The 20,491-nt window shown below is 46.4% G+C and overlaps 1 protein-coding gene across 1 annotated transcript; it reads left to right on the top strand.

Annotated features, from left to right (window-relative positions):
* Positions 1 to 1,587: 1,587 nt before the first annotated feature.
* On the top strand, positions 1,588 to 20,227 carry LOC147640781 (3-dehydrosphinganine reductase TSC10A-like). The gene is made up of 4 exons (XM_086815122.1): positions 1,588 to 2,210; positions 18,988 to 19,135; positions 19,481 to 19,772; positions 19,901 to 20,227. The coding sequence occupies exons 1-4, from the start codon at positions 1,680 to 1,682 to the stop codon at positions 19,908 to 19,910; spliced, it is 981 nt and encodes a 326-aa protein (XP_086671248.1). The 5' UTR covers positions 1,588 to 1,679; the 3' UTR covers positions 19,911 to 20,227.
* The last annotated feature ends 264 nt before the right edge of the window (positions 20,228 to 20,491 follow it).

The raw sequence follows: 20,491 nt of genomic DNA, 5'->3' as shown, positions 1-20,491 counted from the left end.
CTGTATGTCGTTATGTCACGTATTAGATCATCCAATGCAGTGAAAGTGTGTGTGAAGCATATTGTGGAATATAAAAGTGGCACAACAGGTTCAAATGAACTCTTTACAACCAATGTTGTCTACAAGGAGGTTTTGCAAATGCGAAGAATTTAAATGTAAATGGCAGTTTGCAAATGTAAGAGACTACATTTATACCTATCTTTGTGCCAACGAAGGAAGCATTTGATTGGAGAATGTTTTTGAAGATGTGTAAGGGCAGTCTTTGTTTGCTTTTGGATTGCTTTTTATATACAGTGCCCTTATATTGTGTGTGCGTGTGTATATACATACATACATACATACATACATATTGTGTGTGCGTGTGTATATACATACATACATACATACATACATATATATATATATATATATATATAGAGAGAGAGAGAGAGAGAGAGAGAGAGAGAGAGAGAGAGAGAGAGAGAGAGAGAGAGAGAGAGAGAGAGAGTTATATTTGATATCAGGGATATATTGCTTAGGATGGATGTGGCAAGGAGATCATTTTCGTTCGTTTATGGTGATGGACAAGATATTGAAGGTAAATGTTTTAGATGTTTGCTATAATTTAGGTATTATTGTTTTCCAAGATTTATTAGATATTCATGGCTGAATTGTAGACCCTCCATTTTGGGAAGGCCAAGCAACAGCTTCTCTAATTATCGAACTGTTAGAGAGCACTGGTGTTTTACGGCATATATACAAACTTCCTTTTTATGTAACTTTTGTGTTTTGTTTGATTAATTTATATTTTTATTGAAACATTAATTTGCAACAGGGAATATCTTCACTTTTTAGAACCCAGATTATTGTTGGGTTTGTATGGTCGAGACAGTTATACGAGAGCTTTGGGCTCCTAGGAATTTACAATCTACGATTGTGGAAGGTTATAGATCAACTTCATGTACGTGTAATGTTTGTGGATTATGAAAAGCCTAATAAGTTAGATTTTTAGTGCATAGGCGCTGGACAATACAAATTTTTCGATTTGCTGTTTACAAGCCTGTTCAAACGCCGTTTGCCTCAAATATTGATCCACCAAATGAGTTTTGCAGGCTTTTATCCTTATCCAACTTTTTTCTACGAGAGTTATATTTTCAATGCTAATATGTTTTATGGCATACATTTTGCCAGATGGAGGCGCGGGGTATAGGTTACCAAGGAGAGATAATCCAATTGTTCGAAGATTGTTTTGAGGTTGTGTTCACGTGTGTTAAGATACTCATCATTTTATGGGTTTGTAATGCTAGATGCATATTTATATACCAAGTTTGGTGCTTTAGAAGCTTGTATATGGATATATATGGCAATCACGATGTTTTTATATATTACTTTGGCAAGTTGAGGGCAATGTATACATATATGTATGAGTGTGACCAGTATTATCTATGGATATTATGGGTGCGTGCGCATACACAGACACATATTTACATGTGTGTACATGACATGCACACATGCATTCATAGACGCGCACACTTACACATATCTTCCGGTTGTGGCATGTATGGTTTCAATGGATTTCACTTACATGTACATACATATGTTCATCTTTATGTGTGTTTGTATATGTAAAGGTTGGGTGATTCTTGCCGGTTACCCTCACACGCACACACGTGCACACGCGCACACACGTGGCCTTAGCCATGCTGCATCTGCAAACCCTGGCTCTGCTTGCAGTCGCCCCTTTCCTCATCCTCTTCATTGTCCTGCGCTTTCTCTGCTATCCTCGGCCCGCCCGCATCCCGTTCGAAAACCGTCATGTTTTCATCACAGGCGGATCCAGCGGCATTGGCCTGGAGATCGCCAAACTTGCCATTCTGGAAGGGGCTTCCGTCTCTATCATGGCCCGGGACCTTGCGCGCCTCACAGAAGCCAAACTCGCCATAGCCAACTCCACTGGCAAACAGGTGAAGGTCTTCTGTGCTGATGTGAAGGATTTTGACAGTGTCAAGGCGGTCGCCGACCTGGCGGGCCCTGTGGACATCCTGATCTGTAGCCATGGCGTATCGATCCCTAAGAGCTTTGAGGATTCTTCTATGGATGAGGTGAATCATGTTCTGGACACGAACCTCAGAGGTAATCTCCATGTCATTAAGGCTATGCTGCCATCCATGGAGAACCGGAAAGACTCCCATTGTGCCTCCATCGCCATTGTGTCCTCTCAAGCTGGCCAGGTATTTTTTGAAATTCTCATTTTCTGTTAGAATACAAAGAAGAATTTTGAGAAGCTGATAATGCCAAATTAGACCTCTAGGAGTAACCGTAAGCTTTCATATACGTAATTCTGGCCGCAGAGGTGTTGTGTATTCAGCCCATTTTTTAATTATTTTTTCAAAAAAGAGACTTCTATTGTCACGTGCACACCCATCAGGTGTACAAGTGGCATGGCATCATCAGGCATATAATCAGGATATTCATTCAGGCATATGTTTCATCACCAACATCAGCATTCCAATCATCATGAGCATTGTAAGGCATTTCTGTGCATCAGCCGACAGCATTGCATCAGCCGACAGCATCTATAAACTAGCCGACTGGCATTTTATGGCATTTTTATGGTATTTATGGCATTTTATGGCAGTCGTGAGCATATTCAGGGCTGGCCGACTGCAGCAAGGCTGGCCGACCAGCACCAGTTCACTCATATAAATAGATGCGCATCACATTCAGTCCATCAACGCATCTCACCACAGCGTTTTCAGCATTCAGTCCAGCATCGCCTCCCAGCGCATCAGTCCATCTGATCAGCAAACGCATAGAGCATCATCTCCAGCCATAGAGCATCTGCGTTTCAGTTCAGCAGTTCAGCATCAGTTCCCAGCCATCCCTTCAGCGTTTCCTTCCCAGGAGACAAGGAAAAGATAGTACAAATTACATAATATATTAATAATTTCTTAAGCATCATTAAGTGCAGTTTAGTTAGACTAAGGTTGTGTTTACGACGGTCAAAGACCTCACATGTCACATCTATTAAGTAAAATAAAATCATACAAAGGGAGATCTCAACCGATGGGGGGTTCTATGCTTCCACAATAATATGGGAGCGAATTGTGCTCCTAGACTCTTCTCTATTTGGGTTCACATAATTCCAGGGATCTAGGGTAGTTGATGGTATTGTATGTTGAACTTGTGCTGCAGAAGAAGATACCCAGGTAGAATTAGGAACATAAGCACTCAAAGGTAAACGAACTCGACACGGTCTCCGACAGAGTTGATGACAATGGATCTCCGAACGACCATGGTGGTACCTGTCCTCCCTGAGAGAAAGTCCCATACCAAAGTCCAGGCTGTCGGCTAGACTGAGGAGCAGGGCTCTCGAGATGAGGCTGGATACCGGGGTCCAGTATTGGCACACTGGCTGTAGGCATGTATCCTCCTCTGGAAGCGAAGTCTGATAAGCTTGGAGAAGAAGGACAAGATGCCAAAGGTGTAGAGGGTGAGTAGGTGTAAATAGGTTGGTCGTCTCCCAATGTAAGACCTCGAACAGGGCTCTCCAATGAGTAAGAAGTCCCATCCTCCATGTGGTCTATATCTGAATAAGGAGAATCAACATCTGGTAAGAAAGGCTGGTCCTTTGGAATCGTGGGTAGACGATCCATGCTGTGTGCTCTCAAGGTCTTCAATCCCTTTGCTCACGATAGCTCTGATACCATGTGAGGGAAAAAGGACGAAAGGACTAGATGTACAAGAGATCAGAGCAAATCAACATAGGATTAAAGGGCTGCTGTCCCGATGTCAAAAATGAGCAAAGAGGGCTGCTGTCCCAAGGTGAGTGGAGATGAGCAGAGAGGGCTGCTGTCCCAACGATGTGCTGTCGTAGAGAGGGCTGCTGTTCCAACAATGTGATCTTCTGAAGGAGAAAACGCAGACTGCTGGATGCAGATGACGAGGATGATATTCTGATGTAGAGCAGGTGCTGGCAGCAGCAGCAGATGGTATTATTGTGTATGATGTGGTGACTGCTGTGGGCCGTCGGCTGCGCTGCAGATCCAGAGAAAGGAGCCCGACCGGCGACAGCAGTAGTGTACAGAAAGTGTGGTGATGATCAGCCTGATAATGATGAAGCCAGCAGCAGTAATGTACACAGCCTGATGATGATGAAGCGCCAGCAGCAGCAGATTTATATCAATTATGTTTTTGGTATATCGTTGATTTATGATGCGTTTATATATATGCTGTTTGGGCTGCTGGTCAGCCAGGGAAAGCTGTTGGCCAGCATCAAGACCCAAAAAATGCCTGAAGAAAATCCCTTTTGGATTGGATAAAATACCAGAATTGGGTATATTTTTACACATGCTTGTGATGCAAGACCTATGCTAAGGCTGATTTCTACATGCACTTGTCCGATGGGGTTCTCCAAGTGGGTTAAGAGGACCGACTCCACCTCTATGGCTAGGAGACTGACCTATGTAGTTCGTGCCTAACCCTCCCTGTTGGGGTAAAGGCATTATGCCCACCCTTGTAGTGTGTACAAGCCCATAAGTTATAGTACATAGTACACTTAGTACTTTTAATGTACTAAGTGCACTATGTGTACTAGTGCAATATACACGTGTGATAGGGGAGTCACACACTCACATCTTAAGTTGACTTATCTCCACATATGTCTCTCTCTCTCTCTCTCTTCTTCTTTGTGTGTATGTCTCCCACATGAAACCTAACCCTAACCCTAATTCTCCCATTCAACTGGTATCAGAGCCACGGTTGTGTCCGTGTGTGTGCGGGTGTGCGGAGTCGTCTTCATCACGAAGAAGAAGCTCGGCTATGGAGCCTTGAGCTTGGCACGAGCAGAGGAGAGCTTGCTGTCATGGTGGGCGCTGCAAGACAGTGAAAGTCGACTGTAGAAGAGCAGTGTGTGTGGTCGTTAAGACAGCAGGTCGTTGAAGCGCAAGGAGTCAACGTGTAGGGCAGGCGTGTCAGCGCTGGGCAGCACACGTACGCAGGCAGACACGTAAGCAGGCGTGTGCTGGGCGCAGTCTGTGTGAGTGTTGGGCGTTAGACGCCTGGCCACAAGGCGTAAAGCCACTAGGCGAAGTCGGCGGCAACATGAACGTGGAGAACACCCGTAGCGAAAATACCCGTAGCGCGAAGGGGAGACAGGCGAGCGAGGAGTAGCCGCAGCGTCAACAGCGTTGTGGTGCGTGTACCAGCGTGCCGTAAGCCGAGTGCGGAGCGAAGGCTGGTGACCCACCAGCGTGCCGTAAGCCAAGGCCAGGAGGTCCCGTCGGCCACTGCACAAACTGCGCAGCCCAATTACAAAGGTCTAGACAGCCTCTCGACTACTGCAATCCTTGCAGTCGAATAAAATAGCCTGAGCAACTGCCGTTTGCACCTTTGCTGTCTTTCAATCCTGCACCCGCCACGTCAACAACCAGCAACACCAAACTCTTTGGTGCAGCTTGCAAAAGCCCATGAGCAAATCGCTACCTTTTTTTTCTGCAACAGAAATCAGCACGACCCCCTCCTTCCTGCAACAGAAATTTTCAGAGGTACATGCTTCAATTTTTTTTTGGGATTTGCAATTGAGCAGGGACAATCATCAATTGAGCAGGTACAGGTGCCAAATTGCTCAAATTTTGAGCAAAATTGGCAAAATTAGGTGACATTGGTCACAATCAGAGTCAATTTGCAGGAAATTGGATGTCAAAATTTGGGGCTTTTGATGTATTTGTGCAATTGGGCATTCATACATGCTGTATGATGTGAGTAATCTCACATTCGGGCCTAAATTGCAGAAATTGAAGTGCACATCAAAGGGCTTTTGTGCCGATTGGGTTGATTTGCATGCAGGCACTCGCATTTGATGCTTTGGGCAATGTGTTGATGCCTGTCAAGCACTCAATGTGCCTGTAAATCAAGGGGCTTTTATGTACTGGATGTATATGTGGCCAGGGGGAAGCATTGTGAAGACTCTGGATGCCTTCATGTGCGTTAATGTACCATGTATGATCAGAAATTGATCTTAAATCAAGGGGCTTTTCAAGATTTTATGCTTGTTGAGCTTGGCAAAGCAGCAGGCAAGACATTTATGCCTTGAATCCTCAGAAATCAGCTTGCAGTCAAGGGGCTTTTGCCCAATTTCTGTTCGGGACTGTTGTATGCAGTGGTCGGGACTGTAAAAGTCTGATTTTCACTCATTTGGACAGCCAGGAGAGCATTTATTGCTGCTGTACTTGTTGGTACAGATTTGGTACATCTTTGTACAAGTTTTGGCATGGCTGTACATTGATTTGAGTGAGGAAAAGGCTCAATTTCAGTTGCTGTACTTGCCGGTACAGATTTGGTACATCATTGGTGAGCACTTGGTACTGTTGTATAGTACTTTGGAAGGGCAACAGAGCACATTTAAGGTGCTGTCCTAAATCTGCAGCAACCAGATTTTGGTGATTTCATCACATACAGTGGGAGTAGAGTTGCATTCGTGCTTCCGTAGTGGGAGATAAACTTTGGGAGAACAACTGTGAGCACTTTGTGTGCTTTTTGGTGTAGTGTTTGCACATTTTGCAGGGAGTCAGGCATTGACAGGTTGCATATTGCTATGGCAACCACAGGTGAGAGCTCTTCATTGCTTCACATCAAGAAGCTTGAAGGCTCACATAACTATGATATTTGGCAAACCCAGTGTTATAATGTGTTGCTCCAGAAGCAGCAGCACAAGCCTATCAAAGAAAGGGGTGTAATGCCCGCTTCTCTTACTGCTGAAGAATGGGAAGATATGGATGAGCTGGCAAGATCTACTATCATGTTGTCTGTGTCAGACTCTTTACTTTTCAGCATTCGTGAAGAGAAGACAGCTTGGGGAATGTGGCAAAGATTGCAGGACTTGTATGCCCAGCAAAGTGCCTCAAGCAAAGTGTATTGGTTGAAGAAACTCATAGGTCTTCAAATGAAGGAAGGGGCGTCTATGGCAGCCCATCTAAATGAGTTTAATGGTATTGTCAGCCAGGTCATTAATCAAAAGTTGGCAATGGACGATGAGTTCAAAGCCACTTTTCTCTTATGCACTTTGCCAGAGAGTTGGGACACATTCAAGACAGCCACTAGCAATTCAAATGCTATGCTGTCATATGCAGATGTTGAGGGTGCGCTCCTTCAAGAGGAGATGAACAGGAAAAGCAACTCTGTTGGAAAGTCCAATGCAATGAATGCACGTGGGAGATCCCAGCAAAGGGGAAAAAGCCAAGAATGGGGAAGGAGCAAGTCCCGCTCCAAAAAGGACTTGGAATGCCATATTGTGGCAAGAAGAGACACATCAAAAAGCAATGCTACAAATGGAAAAATGATCAAAAGGAAAAGGGAAAATGCAAAGACAAAGACAAAGATGAAGCCAAAGATGTAAAGCCAAAGGGCAAAAGTGGAGTCAAGATTGAAGAAGTCAATGTGTCACATGCAGGTGACAGTGAGGATGAGGTCCTATTCACGTCTTCACTTGATGCCCATTCACTTCTTGCAGGAGATGGTCATGGTATGCACTCATGGATCATTGATTCAGGTGCCTCCTTTCATGTCACAGGTTGCAGAGACTTGTTTGTCAGGTATACTGCTGGCAATGAAGGAGTAGTTTATTTGGGTGACAACCATGCATGCAAGATTCTTGGCAGAGGTGATGTGAGGCTTGTGTTTTCAGATGGCTCACAGCTTATGCTCCATGATGTCAGGCATGTGCCTGAGATCAAGAAGAACCTGCTTTCTACTGGACAGCTTGATGATGCTTATTATGTTACCACATTTGGTCGTGGAAAGTGGAAGATTAGTAAGGGCTCACTGGTTGTTGCCAGAGGCTCTAAGGTGGACACTCTTTACTTCATGCATGCTGGTGTTTGTCACCATGCTAATGTAAATGCAACCGAGCTGCCGGAAATCTCTATGTGGCATAGCCGGTTGGGACACATGAGTGTCAAAGGAATGGAGCAATTGTCTCGTTTGGGTTACTTGCCTTCTCTAAAGTTTTCAAGTTTTCAGTTTTGTGAGCATTGTATATATGGCAGGCAACTCCAGTGCCCCCACAAGAAAGCTCTTGGACAGAAAGATGCTCAGTTAGAGCTTGTGCATATAGATGTATGTGAGATGTCTCAGCTTTCTTTGGGAGGGGCAAAATATTTTGTGTCATTTATTGATGATGCCACACGTAAGGTGTGGGTTTATCCTCTTCGTTTGAAGAGTGATACATTCTCAGTGTTTGAGAAGTTTGTTGCTCATGTTGAGAATCAAACAGGCAAAACACTGAAGGCTTTGCGTTTCGACAATGGTGGAGAGTATATGTCCAAACAGTTTTAGGACTTTTGTGATGCTAAAGGCATCAAGAGGGAGCTCTCTACTCCTTATGATCCTCCACAAAACGGGACAGCAGCAGAGAGGATGAACAGGACCATTCAGGAGAAGGTCCGTTCTATGTTGTCACATGCTGCGTTACCTCGTGGTTTTTGGGCTGAAGCTGTTATGACAGCCGTTCATCTTATAAATAGGTCACCTAATACGAGGCTTGGTGGGAAAGTGCCAGAGGAAGTATGGACAGGGAAGCCTCCGTCCTACAAGCACTTGAGAGTGTTTGGTTGCGTTGCGTACGTGCACATATGCAGGGAAATGCGCACCAAACTTGATCCTAAGTCTCACAAATGCATATTCCTAGGATATGGTGACAGAGGTGAAATGGGGTATAGACTTTGGGATCCCGTGAATAGAAAGATTATACGCAGCAATGATGTCATTTTTGATGAAACATGCATGTATAAGGAGCCTGCAAGGCAACAGGAGCCTGGCAGAGTCATCTTTGATGATGATGGACATCATGGACAACAACCAAGGGCTGTAAATCAGCCATTACAGCAGCAAAACCAGCCCTTAAATGGTGCTGAAAATGGTCCAAATGGACAGCCAGAGATGGCAGAAGATATCCCTATGGATATCCCACAGTTAGAGGAGATACCGGGCATGATTTTTCAACCTTATGGCATGGAACAGGAGCCACCAATAGGTGATATGCAGGCTGGACAGCCACCAATAGGTGATATGCAGGCTGGACAGCAACCTGCAAATGATGGTCATTGGGTACGGAGGTCCACAAGACCCTCCAGAGCCCCTGACAGGTTTGTTCCAGGGGTTGACTACTTGATGCTTACTGACTGTGGGGAGCCCTCATGTTATAAGGAGGCTTTACAGAGGGCAGACAAGGCTCTTAGGGAGCGTGCTATGAAGTCAGAGATGGATTCTCTGCACAAAAATGGAACATGGAAGTTGGTGCATTTGCCTACAGGCAAGAAGGTTTTGCCTTGCAAGTGGGTTTACAGGCTCAAAGTTGCACCTGATGCAAAGCCAAGATACAAAGCCAGGTTAGTGGCTAAGGGCTTCAAGCAGGAATATGGTGTGGACTTTGATGAGATCTTCTCTCCAGTGGTCAAAATGACCACACTTAGAGCTGTGTTAGCTTTGGTTGCACATAATGATCCGGACTTGATTCAGATGGATGTGAAGACTGCTTTTCTTCACGGTGATCTTGTCACGTGCATCCCGCACTTGGATGCCACGTAGACATTCTGTACAGAAGGTGCAGGACCTGGGATGGTGAACTGGTCCCATGTGAGCCCAGTCCGGGACGAGTCAGCCAGGGATCCATCTCAGTCGTCCGAGGTCAGGTGTGCATTGACCTGCACATGAGTCCAAGGTCAGGTGTGCATTGTCCTGCACATGAAGCAGTGCCAGTCCGCGCTGTGAGTCTCCCTCTGGAATGATGTCAGATGTGCTGTGTATCTGGTTTGCAACTGGATGCCAGGCCTCTGTAGGCATGTAGTTTGCATGTAGAGATGGGGCCAGCCCATAGGGCTACCCCAGTGTAGGTATTTGCATGTGCATACTTAGATGGGCATGGGGGAGGTGTAGAACCACCCCCAAGGGGCCAGGAGGGCCCAAGACTTTGCCCACCAGCCAAGGCAAGGGCTGGAGGGGCAGTCGGCCAGCTCCAGAGCCTCTGGACAGGCAGCCGACAGAGGGTTTAAGCCCTAGACAGTAGGCAGCCAGGTGTAGGGGCAGTCCCCACACCTATGCGCAGCCTGCCCAGCAGCCAGGAGGCTGTCCCAGAGTCAGGCGCAGGCTGGACAGCCATCAGACAAGTGTGAAAACACTTTATTAAAGTGTGACCACAATTATTACAAGACTCAGTCGTGGGCTGTCCTGAAGCCAGCCGACTGGATGCAAGAGGGGGTATAAATACCCCAGCCCATAATCCCATTAATCATCTCACAATTCACCAAGAGCCTCAAGCATTCAAGGGCCAGGACAGCCAAGGGTTTGCTAAAGCTAAGGGGTGAAGGACTGAAGGTCAAGGGCAGGTTTTCCAGCCAAGAAAAGGTCAAGTACTTTTGTATTTGTTTCAGATTTACATCATTCTAATAAAGCAAATACACCATCCGTGGTGGGGGCCCTACAGAGGGTAATTGGGACCCAATACTGTGTCCTTCTCCATCTCCCCCTTCTCTCTCTATTTTCTGCACATCGTCTTTCAGTTTGTGCGTTAATTCCGTCGCGAAAAGAGTGCTGTTTTCTGAGTTTTGAAGTACCGATCCTTCTCGGAAGCTTCCGCATATTACAGTGGTATTAGAGCCTACTTCAAGGACGAAGATTCAGCAAAGAAAACCAGAAATTTTTTTCGCTCGTGTGGTTGGTTTTTAGACGCCGGTGGACTACCCCTTTCGGAGTGACTCCTGTCCCTCGAAGGACGGTTGGTTTTTAGCCTCCGGAAGCCTCCGGAAGTCTCCCACACAGATAGTGGATGGTCAGATTGCGTTCCGGAAAGGAACTGCATATTCCCGCTATGGCGAGCTTTGGCGACGAGAGAGAACCAGAACCATGGGACCAGAGTGCACCAGGCAGCCCAGCTAGGGCACCCGGCTTGAGTGTACAAGACATGTTCCAGCAGATGATGCGAGCAATCGCAGACCAGACAACCAAGTTGGACGAGCAGAAGGCGCGGATTTTGGCTCTGGAGGAGCGTTCTCGCTCTCCAGCGTCGCGTTTTCCATCTCCTCCTCCCTCTCCTTCCGTACCCCAGATACCAGATCCTCGTCACAGGGACCCTCTCGAGGGGTCACAGCCGCAGTCAAGCTCCTTGCTTGAGATGCAGATACGGGCATTGGAGATTCGACAACGAGAAGACGAAGCCATGCGACGAGTGGAACACGAGCGTTACCTCCGAGCTTTGGACGCCAGATTGACACCGGCGGCGCCCTCGAATCATTTTTCCGAGAAAATGAACTTCAGTAAGTATAATGGTAAACTCGATCCCACTACTCTGTATTCATGGTTACATCAATTTGAAGCTTACTTTGCCGCAGTTAGGAAAACAGATATTGACAAAGTGATCTTAGCCAGTTGGTATTTGGAAGGTGAGGCCATTCCTTGGTGGACTCAGTGGGCTCATGCCCACACCAGATCAGGTATGGCAGCTTATGGGTGGGACGAGTTCGTCCGTGACCTTAAGCAGCGGTTTTTACCGCCCCACTACCTTGAGCGACTCGAAGACGAGTTCAGGGGAGCGCGTCAGAACGCGCAACCAGTCCTTCAGTTTGCCAATAGAATTTCGACCTTGTGTCTACAATTAGGCTTATCTGATGCGGACAAGAAAGGGCAGTTTTTGTATGGCCTGGACACGCAAATCCAATGGGAGGTGCGTATGTTTAGACCAGCCACCTTTGAGGACGCACTCTCGCTTGCGCAGAGTGCAGAAATGAAACACAATGGTGGCAAGCCCAAGACTTCCCAGCCGGCTTCTCCCAAGGCTAACGCCTCGGGGGGCAAAAGCCAGAACCAGACGGGGTCTTCCCCAGGACAGAGCCCAGGAGCCTCTGGCTCCAAGAACTCGAACAATGCGTCTAAGCTTACTCCAGACCAGAAAGCGGAGGCAGGCAAGACAGGTGGCAAGTTGAGTGCTGAGGAGCTTGCTCAGTACAGGAAGGAGGGTAGATGTTACTTTTGTCACACAAAAGGACATACTTCTCGGGATTGTCCGAAGAAGCCTCCAAAGCCCGCCGCCGCCTCCACAGCTTCCGTGGTGAGCACAGCTCCCACACAGACCCCAGTGGCTACCCCTAGTTCTTCAACCCCCGGTGCTTCAGTTGGAGCAATTATTAGCCGGGAGCTCGAAGATAAGCAGAAGGGCGCCCATGACCAGGAGTATGAGCGCAACGAATTGCTCAAGTCCTTTGGCTACATAGGTGGCCAGAGAGTCGTTGTCTTGTTTGACAGCGGCAGCACGGAGGATGTGATCACGGAAGAGGCCGCTAGGCGTGCCCGCTTCGAGCTCACTCCGGTGGACAAACAAGTTGAGGGATTTAGCACAGGTATGACTACGCGTGTCAAGTATGAGGCTCTCGGTGCTAAATTAATCATTCAGGGCATAGAGTTTGTGCGTGATTTTATGGTTGCCCCTCTTGTAGGAGCAGACATAATTTTGGGGATCCAGTGGTTTCACAAGTTTCTCCCTGATGTCAAGTGGGACAAGCACACGTTCCAGATTGATCGGAATGTGTCAAACACCCCTGTGACCATTAAGTGTGAGCCAGGTATTCCAAACTTTCCGCTCATAAGCCACTTGCAGGCTAAGAGAGCAGTCAGGAAAGGCGCACAGTGTGCGATGATTTACATCCAGACAGCCCAGACGGTGGCCAGTGCTTCTGAGAAGTACTCGGTTCTCCATGAAAAGTTCCAGAAGATTTTTCTTCGGGACAGTCTCCCTCCCCAGCTTCCCCCGTCCAGACCGGAGGATCACAAGATTGACCTCCTCCCAGGCTCGGAACCCCCGAGCAAGTTTCCGTATCGCCTTTCTAAGGCAATGGAATCGGAGTTGGACCGCCAACTCCAAGAATTGTTGCAAGCTGGCTTCATCCGCCCCAGCGTGTCGCCGTTTGCAGCACCGATCTTGTTTGTCAAGAAGAAAGATGGGTCTTCTCGGTTGTGTGTCGATTATCGTGCACTCAACAAGCTGACTATTAAAAGCAGATTCCCGATGCCTCGAATTGACTATATTCTGGAGAGGCTGAATGGAGCTAAGGTGTTCTCTAAATTGGATTTAAAGAGTGGGTACCACCAGGTTCGGATTGTTGAGGGGGACATCCCCAAGACAGCTTTCCGTACAGAACGGGCCCACTATGAATTTGTGGTCATGCCATTTGGTTTGACGAACGCCCCAGCTACATTTAACCGCATGATGATGCGTATTTTCCGGGAGTTGATCGGAGTGTGTGTGTTCATATTTCTGGACGACATACTCATATTTTCAGCTACAGTTGAGCAGCATGACATTGATGTGGAGAAAGTCCTTAGGTTGCTGGAAAGCAACGAGCTCTATATCAATGAAAAGAAGTCAGAATTTTATCTGTTCCAGGTACATTACTTGGGATATATAATCAGTGCCGAAGGCATTCGACTTGATCCGGCTAAAGTGGCCGAGATTGTTAACTGGGAAGTACCTCAGACTGCTTATGACATTAGATCATTTGTGGGTATATGCCAGGCATATTCCACCCACATTGACAAGTTTTCTGATCTCTCGGCAGATCTCACCGATCTGCTCAAGGGAGTGAAAACAAGGAGGCAAAAGATTCTAATGACTCCACGAGCGTTGGAGGCATTCCAGAACCTCAAGGTGGCTTTGTCTGAAGCGCCTTGTTTAGCCCTTGCCTCATGGGACGAACCATTTCAGGTGATCACCGATGCGAGTAACATCGCAATTGGAGGTGTATTGCAACAGAATGGTCATCCAGTAGCTTACATGTCTCGTAAGTTACTGCCCGCCGAAAAGAATTACTCAGTCTACGATCGTGAACTCCTAGCAGTCATTCAGGCCTTGAAACATTGGAAACATTTCCTGTATGGCCGTGACTTCGAGGTTCGCACTGACCATCAGGCATTGCGCTGGATTCAGACGATGCCCAGTGCACAGTGGAGTGATCGACAGCACCGCTGGAGTCAGATATTCCAGCAGTTTGGTGGCATGATTGAGTACCTTCCAGGAAAGGCCAATCCAGTGGCCGATGCTTTGAGCAGGAAGGGACAAGTATCTACGATTCAGACCACTAGACTGGACCTTGTTGGTACAGGGCTAGCAGACATGAAGCACACGTACGCGGATTCCGAGGAATTCGGTACACAGTGGGAACAGGCATTGGATGCCACAGGACCATGCCATTTTCTGATACGCGATGGTTGGCTTTACTACAAAGGCCGACTATGTGTCATGAAATCATTCCGGGCAGCTCTTCTCCATGATGCCCATGACGCCATTACAGGTGGTCATAGGGGCATGAATTCGACTCTGGAGAAATTAGAACGGCAATACTATTGGCCAAAGATGAGGCGTGATGTGTTTACCTATGTACAACGCTGTGACATTTGTCAAAAGGTGAAAGCTCCTCGTGGAAAGAAGGTAGGGTTGTTACAGCCTTTGCCGATTCCTGAGGGTCCTTTCCAAGACATTTCGATGGACTTTGTCACAAATCTGCCTCCCAGTCCGAGTAAGCGTAATACACAATGTTTGACTATTGTTGACAGGTTCAGCAAATTTGTGATGCTTATTCCTTGCAGGGCCAATGTGACCGCCGAGGATGTTGCCCAGCTATTCATTCGGCATTGGTACCCGCTTGGTGGGATTCCGAGGACCATAGTGTCAGACCGAGATGCCAAGTTTACCAGTCATTTTTGGAGGGCATTGTTTGATAATTTTGGTACTAAGTTGAATTTTTCCAGTGCATTCCACCCACAGACAGATGGCCAGACAGAGATATACAACCAGTTGGCCTTTGATGTGCTGAAGTGTTATGTCCACGATCAGCAAGGTAAGTGGGAATCGTTTTTGCCTTTAGTTCAAGCTGTTCTGAATGACTCTTTTTCTTCAGCTATTGGCAGGACTCCATATGAGGCAGCGTTTGGAAGGCCTTTCCAGTCGTTGTTAACCAGGACCTCGTCTTCAGTACCGGAGGCGAACAGAGTGACGGAGTCTTACCAGGAGATCCTAGAGTCCGTCAAAGACAGATTGGCTAAAGCGCAAGAGGCCTACACTCGACAGGCCAATAAAGACCGAAGGGACATGAAGTTTTCGGAAGGAGATTGGGTATATCTTCGGATTATGAAGCAAAGATTAAAGCAGGTGGGCAAGCGATGCCCAAAGTTGTCTTTCAGGAGCTTCGGACCATTCCCCATCCGGAAAAAGATTAATGAGGTGTCTATGCAGTTAAAGCTACCTCCGAGTTGGACTATGCACGATGTATTTCATGTCAGTTGATTAAAGCCATATGCAGGTCCACCCCCTTCAGAGGTCAAAGACGAAGCGGAACCAGACATCATTGATGAAGCAGAAGTAATGGTTCCAGAACAGATCCTTCTGCACCGTTTCAAGCATGGCTCAGGCCGAAGACTACGACAGTTCCTCACGAAGTTTCAGGACCGAGGAACTCATGAAGCGGTATGGCTCGACAAAGAATTTTTCGAAGATTATCCGGCTTTATTGACGGATTATTTGGAGGCTATGCAGCTTCCGTCAAGTTAAGCAGAAGGGGATGTCACGTGCATCCCGCACTTGGATGCCACGTAGACATTCTGTACAGAAGGTGCAGGACCTGGGATGGTGAACTGGTCCCATGTGAGCCCAGTCCGGGACGAGTTAGCCAGGGATCCATCTCAGTCGTCCGAGGTCAGGTGTGCATTGTCCTGCACATGAGTCCAAGGTCAGGTGTGCATTGTCCTGCACATGAAGCAGTGCCAGTCCGCGCTGTGAGTCTCCCTCTGGAATGATGTCAGATGTGCTGTGTATCTGGTTTGCAACTGGATGCCAGGCCTCTGTAGGCATGTAGTTTGCATGTAGAGATGGGGCCAGCCCATAGGGCTACCCCAGTGTAGGTATTTGCATGTGCATACTTAGATGGGCATGGGGGAGGTGTAGAACCACCCCCAAGGGGCCAGGAGGGCCCAAGACTTTGCCCACCAGCCAAGGCAAGGGCTGGAGGGGCAGTCGGCCAGCTCCAGAGCCTCTGGACAGGCAGCCGACAGAGGGTTTAAGCCCTAGACAGTAGGCAGCCAGGTGTGGGGGCAGTCCCCACACCTATGCGCAGCCTGCCCAGCAGCCAGGAGGCTGTCCCAGAGTCAGGCGCAGGCTGGACAGCCATCAGACAAGTGTGAAAACACTTTATTAAAGTGTGACCACAATTATTACAAGACTCAGTCGTGGGCTGTCCTGAAGCCAGCCGACTGGATGCAAGAGGGGGTATAAATACCCCAGCCCATAATCCCATTAATCATCTCACAATTCACCAAGAGCCTCAAGCATTCAAGGGCCAGGACAGCCAAGGGTTTGCTAAAGCTAAGGGGTGAAGGACTGAAGGTCAAGGGCAGGTTTTCCAGCCAAGAAAAGGTCAAGTACTTTTGTATTTGTTTCAGATTTACATCATTCTAATAAAGCAAATACACCATCCGTGGTGGGGGCCCTACAGAGGGTAATTGGGACCCAATACTGTGTCCTTCTCCATCTCCCCCTTCTCTCTCTATTTTCTGCACATCGTCTTTCAGTTTGTGCGTTAATTCCGTCGCGAAAAGAGTGCTGTTTTCTGAGTTTTGAAGTACCGATCCTTCTCCGAAGCTTCCGCATATTACAGATCTCCATGAGGAGATATATATGCAACAGCCAGAGGGTTATGCAGCAGTGAGTGGAAAGGAGAAGCTTGTATGCAAGCTGAAAAAGAGTCTTTATGGGCTCAAACAGGCACCAAGGGAATGGTATCATAAATTTGATACATTCATGAAATCCCAGGATTTCAGGAGAAGTGACATAGATCACTGCTTATACACCAAGAAAGCTTTGGATGGCAGTCTATTGATCCTCATCTTGTATGTTGATGATATGTTGATTGCCGGGAAATCTCGTAAAGAGATGGATGCCTTGAAGAAGAGGCTGCATCAAACCTTTGATATGAAGGATTTGGGTGATGCAAATCACATTTTGGGTATGCGGATACTTCAGGACAGAAATCAGCATGTGTTGTATTTGTCTGAGAAGGAATACATTGGCAAAGTTTTGCAGAGGTTCAATATGGACGGGGGGAAGAAGACTAGTACTCCTTTGCCTCCATATGTGAAACTCAGTGCTATGGACAGCCCACAGTCGGATAGTGACAGGGCTGATATGGCCAAGATTCCGTATGCTTCAGCTTGTGGCAGTCTCATGTATGCCATGGTTGCTACCAGGCCAGACATTGCATTTGCAGTGGGAGTGGTTTCTAGATACATGGCCAAACCTGGCAAGAAGCATTGGGAAGCAGTGAAAGGTGTCATGAGATACCTGAAGGGCACACAGGATATGTGCATTTGTTTTGGCAAACAGGATGCATTAGTGCATGGTTACTCGGATTCGGATTATGCCGGTCATCCAGATAACCGGAAGTCTACTACCGGTTATGTGTTTACATTCACAGGAGGTGCTGTGTCATGGATATCCAGGATGCAGAAGTGCACTGCCTTATCTACTACAGAGGCCGAGTATATTGCAGCCACAGAGGCTTGCAAGGAGACAGTATGGCTATCTCGGTTAGTGGTTGATTTGGGTTATACAGGGGATATTCCATTGTTGCATTGTGACAGTCAGAGTGCCATCCAGTTGGCAAAGAACCCTGTCTTTCATGCAAAGACGAAGCATGTGGATGTGAAGTATCACTTCATCAGAGAGGTGATAGAGAACAAGCAAATTCAGCTTGTTAAGATTCATACGGATGACAACCCGGCTGATCTGTTGACAAAGAGTTTGCCTCCGGAGCGGTTTGCTCATTGCAGACACTTGATGGGCATTGGATGAGGCCAGTTTCAGCCTTGATATGGCCTTGTATATTATCATGTACATGCTGATTTTTCTTTTCCTTTACTTAAGGGCACTTTGCCTTTAAGTGGGAGGTTGTTGGGGTAAAGGCATTATGTCCACCCTTGTAGTGTGTACAAGCCCATAAGTTATAGTACATAGTACACTTAGTACTTTTAATGTACTAAGTGCACTATGTGTACTAGTGCAATATACATGTGTGATAGGGGAGTCACACACTCACATCTTGAGTTGACTTATCCCCACATATGTCTCTCTCTCTCTCTCTCTCTCTCTCTTCTTCTCTGTGTGTATGTCTCCCACATGAAACCTAACCCTAACCCTAATTCTCCCATTCACTCCCTGGACTGAGGGCTCACAATGGGGTCATGGCGTGCGACAAATGTTCCTAGAAAAGGTAATATTATTGTACAAATGCTGCACTGATGATGATGCTAGTGTGTCACTGTGTACCCTAGTGCAGGGTGCACGTGACATGCACGGCTTGCACTTGATTACCCTTGGTGGTACATTGGCCAATCATCCTTGACAAGGGCTCACAAAAAGCAGTGTTTGGCCTTGGGTCCTTGCACTTGTCTGTATAGAATGCCCATGTGGCATTGAAGTGCGTGATGCATGTGACATGCAAGCACATTGCCAAAGATCGTTTGAAGTATCCCTAGAAGCAGCCTAAGAAGGGCAAAGAGAAGGTCAACACCAGCACATCTACAACATTTGCCTTGTGTCCTAGACCCAGGCAGCTTTCACCCCTTTGGGTAAAACAAGTGCTCCGAGAGTGATGAGGCTTGGCCTGACACATTCACACACATACACACAAACATACATATGTATATGTACGTATGTATACATATATATGCACATATAAAGTTGTGTGACGTGTGCGTGCGTGTGTGTGGGTGTGCACATACATACATACATACATCATATAATCTACACACTCGTGGGTGCCAATGACCTTGGGCAAGGGCAGGCTTTCAGTGGCTATCTTGATTTTCATTGGATGTTGTTGCTTCAGAACAAAGAAGGCAATATTTTTTAAAAAACCTTTAATTCTTGAAAGGTTTTGGTCCCTTCTAAGCTTTTGCTTCTTGCTTAAACAGGTTGGTTTATATGGTTATACGGCCTATTCAGCAAGCAAATTTGGGCTCAGAGGAATGGCAGAGGCTTTGCAGCAAGAGCTACTTTGTTACAACATTCGTGTCTCACTCATTTATCCACCAGACACGTTCACACCAGGGTTTCAGAAAGGTGATTGTTCTCCATCTCCATGTTTTTTCATAAACAGCACAAAGCATACTATATAAATATAAATATTTTTATCTACATAAATAAATGTCTAAATAAATTAAAAAATATTGATATATGTGTGCACATGTGCACACACACACACACACACACACGCACACACACACGTACGTGGACATATATATATTCGTACATATACATCTACAAATGTATGTACACTTGCGTGCATATAAGTAAATAAATAAATGAATATATCTATATTTATGTTTGTGTACATGTGCGTGTGTAATTAGTCAAATTTTTGATCCTTGCTTCTCACTTGTTAAACTGTGCGTGTGTCATGGACAGAAAATGAGAGCAAACCAGAGATCACAAAACTGCTTTCTGCTTCTTCGAGTGCCATGACTGCTGTTGATGTTGCAAGGAAGGCCATAAATGGGATAAAGGGGGGGAATTTTTCCATCCCATGTAACTTTGATGGCTTGATGTTGTGCATTGCAACTGCAGGCATGTCTCCTCAGCCATCTGCTGCACTTGCACTCGCTGAACTTTTGCTTTCAGGACTTATGAGATTAGTTGGGCTTTGTGTCACATGGAATTGGTACCGGACTTTGATCAATTGGCATAAACACCAAGACAAGTAAGTCGTATATTTGAAAGTCTACCCAAAGCATGAAGCATCTGTTTTAATTGTTATGCCCAAGGGTTGAGTTGTTCGAGGTCTAAACACTAGTCTTTCTGATTTGACTTTCATTCAATGCTCCTCAGGGCTAAATAGTTTGAAAGCTATTGATTGGATTTTGATGGGGGTGGTGGAATAAGTTGCCCAAGCCGTACCTTCTTAACAATGGCAACTCCCCCATTGTAAGTCTCAGGAAGCCTGTTTTTGTTGATGGTGGATGCTGGAACTTGCATGTATTCGTTTTTTTCAGGTGCTACCGCTACTACGGGCGCATTAAAATTAGTGAGTAAATGCACTTTGTTTTTTTTCTTTAATTTTGTGGGAATAACTCTGGATGTGCGAGTTGGTCTGCTCGAAGGGTTACTGATATGCTCATTAACACCTCGTTTAAAGATCTCTATCTTGTGTTGTTGTGTATGTGTTGATTGTATTGGCTGTGGTTGATTTATCGTTAGTTAGTGTTACATGCACTGGTGTTTAAATGGTATGACATTTATGTCGGAGCGTTTTATCAAATTGTCCATGCCACGATGCAAGAATTTGACATGGTTACTTCATAGCATTCTCCTTTTATGAATTGTTCATGTACGTTCACGTGGCAGTGTTATAATGCCGTCTTTTTGCATTCAGAATGGATCTTTCAGGTGGCTTTTTATCAATGGCAAGGCTCCAATCTA

Source organism: Cibotium barometz, chromosome 2, assembly GCF_041138505.1.
Source record: "Cibotium barometz isolate CiBa-2024 chromosome 2, ASM4113850v1, whole genome shotgun sequence".
Classification (NCBI taxonomy): domain Eukaryota; kingdom Viridiplantae; phylum Streptophyta; class Polypodiopsida; order Cyatheales; family Cibotiaceae; genus Cibotium; species Cibotium barometz.
The sequence above is the reverse complement of the archived record's forward strand: the minus strand, read 5'-3'. Positions and strand labels throughout refer to the sequence as shown.